Source organism: Puntigrus tetrazona, unplaced genomic scaffold (assembly GCF_018831695.1).
Source record: "Puntigrus tetrazona isolate hp1 unplaced genomic scaffold, ASM1883169v1 S000001140, whole genome shotgun sequence".
NCBI classification, from domain to species: Eukaryota; Metazoa; Chordata; class Actinopteri; order Cypriniformes; family Cyprinidae; genus Puntigrus; species Puntigrus tetrazona.
In genome coordinates, this window is record NW_025048726.1 from 415,825 (window position 1) to 427,866 (window position 12,042).

Below are 12,042 nucleotides of genomic sequence, written 5' to 3' on the forward strand. Positions count from 1 at the left end.
TTAAAGATTGAAAATCATAGATGTAAGAAAATTAATAGGTGTGCAAGTGTGATGTGTCTTACATTTTTCATCTTTATTTATATAGTGCCTTTAACAAAACAGATTGTGTCAAAGAACTTTACCATATCAAATAGGAAAATAGTGTATCAAAAATATAAAATGATAAGCTTAAACACATGAAATTTTCAGTTAAAGATAATTCATTATTGAATTCAATAGTGTCATGGTCCAGCTTGATTAAGTGTCCCCAACTAAGCAAGCAGAGTTGACAGTGGCAAGGAACCAAAACTTAATTTGTGATAAAAGTAGTTCAAATAAAATTGCTGCAAAGTTTTGAAGATTGTGAAGATTTGTGAAGGACTCTTCTCATGGTCTTGTCCTGATGGTCATTGAGGTGATGAAGTCTTCAGTGGGGAACTGTCTCTGGGGCTCGTCTAGGTGTCCTGGGACCTCATTTATAACATTTTGCTCAGAAACCATGCTAAATTTGATTACATTTCCAAAAACCTGCAATGCAATGAAAAGACAATAAAAATTATGATAATTGGTGACACTGACGATCTAGGCTCTATAGGTGCTGATCCCTCTCGATATGGACTAAATCCGGGGGGCCTCGGAATACGAAAGAAACAGACTAATATTAGCGTAGATAACATTCTTCTTATGATGTAACAAGTTCAGCATATGTTATGGGGAGTGTTCCCCAATCCAGCTAATCTAATTAATGCAATTGTCACATCTTTGGAGTCTGTTGTGTTGCTGTTTTGATTGTCCCACGTGCTCTGTATGCCCTACTTTTCATTTCAGTTCAGTTGTCAGATCGCCGTCTTTAATATGTATGTTTTTGTTCTGTCTGCCTGCCTTCTTGCTTCTTATTTTGTTCATTTGTAGAGGATTAAAACTATTTAAAGTTGATTTTCTCGTTGAGTACTCCTCTCAAACCTCACCATGACAGAACAAGCTGTAAAAAGTTTAATAGCAGCGTGTTTTCCCCTTTTGTTTTTTATTTTGCCATTCGTTGACCCTAATTTTCTTTTCCTCCTGCTGGAGCAGGGGGATCGCTCTCTCAAGGGCTACACAGAGAAGTTCATCGTCATTGCGAACAACTCGCAGTACCCGGACAGCTTGCTGTGCTTGATCCACTTCAGCGGACTTACACACAAGCGAAGCTGATAGAGCAAAAGAGCCGAGGATCGCTGCGAGACCCGAGCCGATGACGTCAGACCAGGTGTGTGAGCTGGCAGCTGAGCTCGGTGGAGAATGCCTGGTACATCGAGAATGCGGAGTGGATCTCCGCCCACTGCACCATGGCTGAGGATGAGCTTATAATACATCTGGGGCTGCTGGATCTACAAGAAAAGCTGGTTGACATGGATCTGGAGTTAGAGCTGGCATCACCCCTGTGTCCTGAGTTCCTGGTTCCGTTCAACCGTCCTGAATGCCCGCTGATCCCGTCCTGTTCCTTAAGCACTCCCTCCAGTGCCTGCGCCTCGAGTGCACCCTCCAGTGCTCACGCTTCGAGTGTTTCCTCCAGTGCCCGCGCCTCGACCATTCCCTCCAGTGCCCCGCAGCCAACGCCTCCTCCAGTGAACGCACACAAAGTCTGTCCACCCTTCCACCCTATCCAGCCGCAATCAATGCTTCTCAGCAGTCCCTGCGCTTACCCTCAGCTCATCTTCTGGTGCTTACCACAGGTCTGACTGTCACCATCGCCGTCGTGGGTGGAGCATCCCTCTCTTCATCTTCAAACCTCAGAGTCCTGGACTCCATCTCAGCCCGTATGACCCTTGGCTCCTAGCTCCACTCCTCTCCACCGTGGCCCATGAGTCCAATGTGGTCCATCGTCCCTCCGGCTCCACCTTGGTCTGTCATCGACCATCCGTAGCCTCGGGATTCCACTCCACCACCTCGTCCCTCCATCCCTTTGGCAACACCTCAGTCCTCTTTCGCTCCGGCTCCACCACGTCCTTCTCATTCTCTGTTTCCACATAGGTCGGCGGTGCCTTCGGCGTCACCTAGGCCCTCCAGCTCCGTGATCACCCTGGTTCTTTGGCTCTCCGTCTCTGTCTCCTCCACCACTGGATCCCACAGATCTCCTCCTGCTCCGGATTTCTCCTGAGTCTTCCCTGGCTCCTCCCTCCATCCGATCCTCCCTGGACTCTACTTTGCTAACCTTCTCCTAAGTTCCATTATCACCGTTCCTTTTTTTTGTTTTGATGTTACTTTAGGTTCGAGGACGCACCTTCCAGGAAGGGGGGGTAGTATAATGTCATGGTTTTGAACTCTGTTGTGTTGTTGTTTTGATTGTCCCACGTGCTATGTATGCCATACATTTCATTTCATTTCAGTTGTCCGATCTTCGTCTTTAATACATGTGGTTTTGTTCTGTCTGCCTGCCTGTCTGACTGCTTGCAACTACATTGTTCTTTTGTTCGTTTTAGAGGATTAAAACTGTTTAAAGTTTATTTTCTCGTTGAGTGCTCCTTCTCTCAAACCACTCCATGGCAGCATTCAATCTTTCAACGGATTTTAATAATAGAAGCGTATTGGTGTGTTATGTGTAAACCAGGTTAAATAAATTGGTCTTTAATCTAGATTTAAATAGGAAAGGCATCTGTCGCCCGCAGTCGACATGCAGGACTAGCTGCTTTGTTAATCAAGCAGAACAATGTTGAGAGCATAGGTCGCAATTTAGATATTTAGATAAATGGCAACAAAGATTTATGTGAATATGACAATTATTTGTGATCTGTCAGTATTTTAGGGTGAGCCCTGTAGGCCCGAGTGCTCTTGTCAAGTTACAGTTTCAGAAGGAGAATTGCATTACATCTGTACACATTTATCAGAGCATCAGCAGAAGAAAATGCTTCAGGAATTATTAAAATCTATAGATAAAATCTACAATCCAAGCCCTCAAAGTCCACTTTTATTATTGTACTTGATAATTTGTAAAATATTAATTGCTTTTGCTTCTTCTCTTAATTTTTGTTCTCTCTCTCCCTCTCTATATCAGTGTGTGGGAAGCTGACAAACTTTGACCCTCAGAACCCTTCTGAGACTAACTGGCCCTGGCTGGCTGCCATCTACCGTTTGCCTACTGCAAGTAAACTAGGGAAGTTAAGTGTGGCCAAGACAATGAAAGCAAACACTGAACCAATGGAAGAAGAGAGTGACATGGATGGTTGGCAGCTTGTCTGCAGCGGAGCCCTGGTGAACCAGCGAAGTGTGGTTGTAGCCGCTCACTGTGTCACAGAGCTGGGGAAATTATATCCACTTGACACGGCCAAAATAAGGGTAGTTCTTGGCAAACAGTATCGCAATGATCTGAGAGTGACCAAGGGACTGCAGCGATTACGGGTCAGTTTTAATGAATACTCATACTCAGTTTGGACACATTCTTTATTATTAATATTTTGCACATTTAAAACTAATTATTCAAAATACATTTCAATTCTGTTTTAAAAATGACCTACAATGACCAAACAAATGTGGGTGAGCACACACAAAAGTCTGCTTATCATACTCAACATTCTGGTTGTTTTTTTGTGAAGGCACATTTTAAAAAAAAATCACTTAAATGTTCTAGTCCTGGCTTAATCTAAGCCCTCTCTGTGAAACAAGGCCTACATTTATTTGAGAAGCAAAAAACATTAAGACTGAGCAGTTGGACACAATACCACCTGCTCGTCAAATATTTTTACTTTTGCTATTTTAATGAAAGCATTCTTGCCTTGGTGCACACCTTGTTGAATAATGAGAATGATCTTCAGTGTTTCCTTATCAGTGGATTTTAATTTTGTTATAAAGTGCTCAATTTTATGTAGGTATTGGCAAATCTTAATGAGATTTGCCATGTCATATGTGCCCTGAATATAACTGCTGTTCATTCCACGTTTCACCTCTGATTGGTCAGGTATCCTCCATCACTCTACATCCAAACTATGATCCCCTGGTGCTGGATTCAGATGTGGCTGTATTGAAACTCTTGGACAAGGCTCGTGTTGGAGAACATGTGCTTCCTATTTGTCTACCAGACGCTCACAATATAGTAGAAGACTCCAGACATGGGATGGTGACAGGCTGGTCCCTCTTACCTGACCAGAAGGCTGGAGACGCTGAGAAAGCACGTGTTGGCCGTGTGATTCTGGGGGATATTGTTCAGTGTGAGCAGCAATATGCAAACTACGGTGTTCCTATCAGTGTATCTGAAAACATGTTGTGTGGGCGACAGGGTTCTGGTGCAGAGCAGTCAAACATCTGCCCTGCTGACACTGGGGGGATTCTTATTTTGCCTCCAGTTTCCTCAGGTTCCAGTTTGACACCTCCACATGGGCAGGGCTCACAGGAGTGGACACTTTTAGGGTTGGTCAGTTTTGGATATGATTCTCTAAACTGCAACCCAGAGCTTTACACCGTATACACTCATGTTGCTAATTTTGTCAGCTTTATAGAGGAAAATATGACATAGGCTGTCTCTGTATCTCTGTCTCCTTTGTATTCATTAATTTTTTTCTATCCATTATAATATGGCATTAATGTACAGGCTTAAATACACTGGACTATGCACAGATATATATATATATATATATATATATATATATATATAAGACATGGGACTTAATTTAAACCTTATTGTAACCATTATAAGGAAAATAGTCCTAAGACAACATAGTCCTAAAAAAATATTTCAATGTTTTAGGAAAAAGTCCTAAAACACAAACACTGAGCAGCTTCTGACATTTAAGTTGCCCTCAGTCTCTCAGGTTTGCTTTGACTAGAAATCTTATCAATGTACATAAACTGTAATGTATTTACCATTGTAAGCACTATTGAAAGATGTATAAAAGATGTACATATTTTCAAAAATCTTTGTACTAAATAAACGTCAATGTAAATGTAAACCACATTTTTATTACTTCAATGACAGTCTAACATTGTAAGACATACATTGAAATGAATTGCAAGATGAAAGTCACCTGAGAGGATGTGAATGGTCTGGTCTGTGAATATCTGCAATGTTTACAGAAGATTTATTGCATGAATGGTTCTTAAAGAAGACTGCCAAACAAAACTTCTCACTTTCATATGATACTCACTTCAACACCCAACAACGTATTTTCTGGAGGTCAGTAATGAAAGGCTTGAGCATGAGAATCTCTAAATTCCTCAGTGGACTATTTAATCAAACAATTATTGAATGCACAGATAAAGTGAAAAAGCAAGTATTCTCGCTGATTTATCTTAATTCTTTAGTGCATCCGATACTGCAGAAAAACTTGATGATGTAACAGAAACTATATATTCTCTATTTTCTAGCACTTTAGATACAGTTGCTCCTTCACTCTAAACCCAATTAAGTTGAATTTACTTACATTTTTAGGGCAACCAGTTAAGTATTATTTATCAGTAATCATTACTTAAATATATAACAGTCATTTAACAACTGTTTTAAGTAGAATTTATTCATGACTTAGTATAGCTACACACTGACTCCCAGAGTGCATTGCGGCAAAATAAATTATGCAATTGCTTTGTTTTACAGAAAACATTTTAGGAAAATCTTGTGATGTTAAGTTGTATTGGAAATTCAACATTGAAGATAGGTTTTTGAAATGAGTGAATTCAACTAGTGAAAGATAACAGACACAGAGGAATTTTTCTTCTTCTGTTGTTATGGTGCACTTAATTTCCAGCGATTATCGTCATTTTGATTACAGAGACCGCCTCTGCATTTAATAACAAATTATTCAATCTCGTCATTATAACATCCCTATCATTGTATTCTTCTATTTTATACTGTTCAGTGCATTGATACAATCTGTATTGTCAAAAGTGCTATATAAATAAAGTGATTGATTGATTGATTGATTGATTGATTGGTTATGTTGTGCATTAGAAACATATTAATGCACTATTGCCTCTCACTGCTTTATTACTGTAATAAAAATTTGTGTCACTCAAAGCAGTAAGTAAATTGTTTTATTTGTCTTGAAAATTGCAGTTACTTAATAAAACCTAGTAAGTATAACAAATTAGTACAGCTCACTTACTATAACTAAGGTAAACAATTGGATTTTTGTTGTCTCTTTTAGAAGAAAACATAATCCCCCATATTTATTCAATACAGTGACTAAATTAACAAAAAATAAAGTGTCAACAGGTGCTACCATTCCCCAAGAGTACAGCATGACTGACTATGAACTACTTTACTTCCAAGATCGATACTATGGGAGAGAAAATTGTAACTATGCAGCCGTCAACTTCAGTATCCAATCAGGATTTAGACCATACCATAGGACTGAGACTGCTCTCATTAGAGTTTCCAATGACCTGCTTCTATCATCTGATCATGGTTTTATCTCGTTATTAGTGCTATTAGATCTTAGCGCAGCGTTCAATACTATCGATCACAACATTCTCTTGAAGAGACTAGAAAACTATGTTGGTATTATTACCAACTATTGGTGGATAGCAGTAAATGAGGAGGTATCGTATCGTTCACAAGTGAAATATAGAGTACCTCAAGGCTTAGTACTTTTCACACTTCACATAATACCTCTGGGAGATATTATCAGGAAATGGTGTTAGCTTTCACTGCTGATGATATTCACCTCTATATTTCTTTGTGGCCCGGTGATATATGCCAAATTAAGAAACTAACAGAATGCACAGTAACTTTTTAATACTAGAAGTGCTAATTATTGGATCTAAAAGCCCCACGTAATAATTTAGAACACAGTCTAACACTTGATGGCTGCTCTGTTAATTCTTCATCATCGGTTAGGAACCTAGGTGTGCTGCAGTCATGTGTTTCATCATTGAAGATACTGGATAAAAATCTTGTCTCATCTCATCTTCCTGATTGAGCAGACATAGAATTCAATGCATACAACTTTTTAAGCTAAAGGAACAATTGTTTTGGCATCAAATTCTAACCTTAAACATGAAGGGCAGCAGTTATGGTTATTATGGCCATTCACATGTGATGACATGAGATCCTTGTACCATCCTGTTACAGACACCGACCTTTGTATAGTGTGTGACGAGTGACCTGAACAGCCATCAGCGTCGCCTTGGAAACCGACGAGGAGCACCTGGCCACGTCTGTCACAGGCTGATCGGTCCCAGCTGCTCCCCATTACCGACGTGGCATAAAAAGGTCACACGGTACGCCAAAAGTTGAGCATTGCCTCCATGAACGCTGAGACTAACGGTTCTTCTCTTGTCCCCTGTAGAAGGCAGCGTATGACCCGTCAGCCTACATTACAGCCTTCTTATGGCACAAATCCACTGCATCAGGAGGAAGTAAAGGAAGAGAGAGCACCTCAGCACCCCATAGCACTCGGACACTCACCGCCTATTGTATTTCTGACTTTTCAGTTCAATAAATCCAACCTGTCGTGTGTTTCTTCACCCTGTCACACTAGTGGAGAATGTGGGCAAGAGTGTGAAGAAACACCAGCCAGTGAGCACCTCGACAGGGCGAAACGGAGAAGGAGCTCGCCAGGTCAGCTAGTCAGGTGGTGGAACGGGTCGTTGTGAAATTGTTGCTTGTGGTCCCGAAGTCGAAGGCTATCCTGGAACTGGCCCACTCCCACCTGATGGCAGGACACCTCGGGGCAGCCAACACCACTCAGTGCATTTGTGACCGCTTCCACTGGCCCGGTTCAAATCATATCTATCTGACTGCTATCAGTTTGTAGCAGTAAATGAGGAGGTATCATATTCTTTTACTTTTTTTTGCATTCTACTTTTGAACCTATACATGTTACCTCTGGGAGATGTTATCAGGAGACATGGTGTTAGCTTTCATTATTGCTTTATTATTGCATTATTGCGTTATGCTGATGATACTCAGCTGTATATTTCATTGCAGCCTGGTGATACACACCAAAATTGAGAGACTAACAGAATGCATAGCTGATATAAAATACTGGATGATGAGTAATCTCTTAATGCTAAATTCTGAAAAAAAAAGAGGTACTAATTATTTGACCTAAAAACCCCACATATAATAATCTAGAACACAGCCTATAACTTGATGGCTGCTCTGTTAATTTCCTCACCATCAGTTAGGAACCTAGGTGTGCTGTTTGATAGCAATCTTTCCTTCAAAAACCAGGTTTCTAGTCCGCTGCGTTCTCAAAACTCTGGCCATTTGATAATACCGAATATCAAAATCAACTCTGGGCTACAGATCATTTTCCTATTTAGCACCCAAGCTCTGGAACAATCTCCCTATTTTTTTTTTTCGGGAAGCAGACACACTCTGTCAGTTTAAATCTAAAATAAAGACACATCTTTTTAACCTAACCTACACATAAGACACTAATACGCTTTTATTATTCAAATCCATTAAAGGATTGCTAAGCTGCATTAATTAGATCAGCTGGAACTGGAAACACTTCTCATAAAACACAATGTATTTGTGACATCATAAAAAGAATGCCATCTACGCTAATATTGGTCTTGTTTCTTTCTTATTCTGTTTCTCAGTTTGTATCCAGACTAGATGGTGGATCAGCACCCAGAGATTATGTTCATCAGAGACCAGAACACCTAGATGCGTCCGTCGACAGATCACCAGATCCTGATGCACACACACACACATGCTCTCACTCACTCACACTCACTCAGAAGTCATTTACACAATCTGACACAGCAGAGTTTAAAATTGAACTGGAAGTTAAGTGCTGGGCGTCCGGTCAGAGGAGAACTGACCCCAACTGAGTCTGGTTTCTCCCAAGGTTTTTTTTTTTCTCCATTCTGTATGGATGGGGTTTTAGGTCCTTGCCGCTGTCACCTCTGTCTTGCTTTGTTGGGGACACTTAATTTCTAAAGATTATCGTTGAATTGATTACAGAGACCGTCTCTGCATTTAATAACAAATTGTTCGTCATTAATAATAATCTCGTCATTATACATCCCTATCATTGTATTCTTTTACTTTATACTGTTCAGTGCTTTGATACAGTCTGTGTTGTTAAAAGTAATATATAAATAAAAATGATTGATTGATACTGGCAAATGAAGATGGAACAGTTGAAAAAAATCAGCATGTTGTAGATCTTCTGGATTATATGAATTTTTATGTCTACCATTCGGCCATTCATTAACATCTAGTGAAAGTGTTCACTTGTCTTCAAAAAAGTTGTTTTCAAGAAATGCAATGTTTTTAGGAGTGTACCTAAAGGAAAATAAGAACAAAAATTTCTAATAGTGGTCCCTGCTGTTTTTAGGCCAGCCGACCCCAGCCTGGTGGTGGGAATGGCCAGGTTCCCACCACACCCTTTCGCATTCAGGTGGTGAACCTGCAAGCATGTTCCATGGAGGAGGAAGATCCAGCCTTGGCATTGCTGTGTCCAATAAGAGCTTTGTGCATATACTTGGACTGTACTGTACTTGCAGCTTCAGGAGCTTGAAAAGCAACACTTAATAACATCAGATATCAAAGCAAGGTTGCTTTTCAGTGTCACATGCTTGTTTCATACAGAAGTTTTGTCAACACTGTCAGACACTGACTAAAATGTAGCAAAATCAGGTAATATTAGGGGCAGCTGTCACTCCAAAGGACCCCCTTGCCACAGTTAACCTCTGCAGAGTTCATCACTGTCAGACAGGCTTTGCTAGGTTTTATAGTTTTAGAATATTCTAAATCCTAATGTTAATATTTCCGAGTCACAACATTCTGTAACGTTATGTGTATTAAAAACCAAAAAAAGGAAACTCGACTGCAAAATAAAGCTGCTTTAATTAACACAGAAAGAAAACACAATGTAAATACTGGAGTCAACACAATAATATGCATTAAGGACAGACAATGCATGTCAAAACAGATCAGGCTTTGGGAAACACTAAAAACAGGTAGGGAGCACAGGTGGAGACTAACTAATCAAACTAAACTAGAACAGGAAGATGACCAAATAAAGGAAAATCAGGAAGACAGACAAAATGAAACAGAAAAACAACAAATTCTGTGACAGATGTGTCAGCAACATCTTCACATTTTTGAGGAAATTACTTGAAATATTTAGATAATTTTATTCTCCTAAAGCAGGTTCCATTAGCATCAACAGAAAAAACCAAATGGGTACTATATGAATTCTATTTTGTTTTGTGAAAAAAAGGCAAATTTGTCAAGATTTTGAGTTCCAGTGATATATAAAAATACTTTAATGTAGTTAAAAAAATTCCACTACAAATTATTTTGTCAAACTGTGTGTGTGTGTGTGTGTGTGTGTGCATTTGTAGCTTAGTCATGTTAGTAGAAGTATAGTTCAATAAACTTTCTGTTTCATTATTAAGAGTCGTTGTTTTGTGTGTTGTGTATTGTAAAGTCAAACTCTGCACGGACATGTGCTACCCATTTCAGAATTAAGAATTAAATCAGATAAACAAATAAGTAAATACCAAATTGTTGTTATTTTGCTGATCACGAAATAAACAGAATTGGTAAGAGACCTTTAATTGTGCTAAACACTTGACGGCTTAAACAATAAAGTGTGTTCTATGAATTTCATGAAACCAACTCAAATTATTAAGATTCAATTTCCCAAATATTAATTAAAGAGCTAATTCAAATCATAATTCAAATTAATAATTAAATTTAAGGCTTACAATACATTACATTTTTCTAGATATGTGTGGGTATTTAATGGAAAAAGTATAATATGCTAGTAGTGTAATGCTAATTTATTTCTAATGAACTGAAATACAATTGAAATGCATTTGAAGTACATTAAAACAATGTTTCAGATTTTAAATATATATTCGAGGAATACAATTAAATTGCACTAAATATACTGGGACGAGCATCCTGATACACAATCAGCATTTCTCTGGTTACCAGTTATTAGCACCTGGCCGCACCATCACAGCCACTAGGCATGGGTATTGGCTCCCCTCTTGTGAAGCCCGACATGCCTACTTCTTTCTCCCGCTTTATTCAGCTGACAGAAACACCGACGTAAAGAATGAAATCCTGGCTCGCCTGTTATCCCCCGTCTGTGCAGCCTGATAGTTCCAAGAATGGAACTCACCCATCCCACACAGAATTGGCTGTGAGGGGCTCCATCGGCCAGCCAGGTAGCGGAACGTTTGTTGGTGGACCGTTTTCTCTGGCCCTCCCTAAATCTCATCAACAGACGTTCAGCATGCGGAACACAACCACCACCTTTGGACAGCCAACACTACCCAACGAATACATGACCACGTCCACTTGCTGGGCCTGGAGGCTGAAGTGAAGCAATTATGCCAAGCCTGCCTGACCTCTGATACCACTGACCATCATCGAGGTGCCCTTCGAGCGCATCAGGATGGACCTTGTAGGGCCGCTGCCTAAGTCTGCCCGAGGACATGAACACATCCTGGTGATTGTCGTGATGCCATCCAGAAGCAGTTCCCCTCCGAAAAGCCACCGCAAAAGCCATTACCAAGGAACTGTTTCTGTTGCTCCCAGTGGAGATCCTGGCCGATCAGGGTACTCCCTTCATGTTCCAGCTAATGGCTGACCTCTGCTGGCTGCTGATGGTGAAGCAGTTAAGGACCACGGTCTACCATCCCCAGACAACTTTCTGGTTGAACGCTTCAAGCATTCAGCATTCAGTCTTGTACATCAGCAGGAAGCTGACCCCGGCCAAGAGAACCTATGTTGCGGTGGATAAGCAAGCCCTAGCTGTCAGAGGACAGCCTTGGAGCTACAGTACTACCTCTACCTGAAGGTAGTACTACCTACTAACTGAAGCTGTTCTGGCATGTCCTATAAAAACAGAATCTTTGTTGTTTGTATGTGCAACACATTTACAGATAGTTAGCTTTTCAGGCAGCAAAATAGCTTCTAAGAAAGGTGTCAGTAAAGGAGCATTTAATATTGGGCGCCCATCTGATTTTAAAAGCATCCACTGTTTCCATGTGTTACTACGAATGCGTAGCATGAATCTGTATAATGGCGACACATTTATTTGTTGGGAATATCCATACTTCTGTTAGGGCCATAAATTCTGCTGCTTGGGCTAAATAATTTGATTTAATTTTGAATTCAGT

General features: G+C 40.1%; 1 protein-coding gene across 3 annotated transcripts in view; it reads left to right on the forward strand.

The window, feature by feature from the left end:
• The window catches only part of pamr1b (peptidase domain containing associated with muscle regeneration 1b), a 51,327-nt gene extending 46,426 nt beyond the window's left edge, over positions 1–4,901 (forward strand). For all 3 annotated transcript variants that reach the window (XM_043234506.1, XM_043234507.1, XM_043234508.1), the window contains 2 exons: positions 3,014–3,357; positions 3,914–4,901. In XM_043234506.1, coding sequence (XP_043090441.1) covers positions 3,014–3,357; positions 3,914–4,468 — 899 coding nt within the window. In that variant the 3' untranslated portion in view covers positions 4,469–4,901. The remainder of the gene's footprint in view (positions 1–3,013; positions 3,358–3,913) is intronic.
• Positions 4,902–12,042: the final 7,141 nt, after the last annotated feature.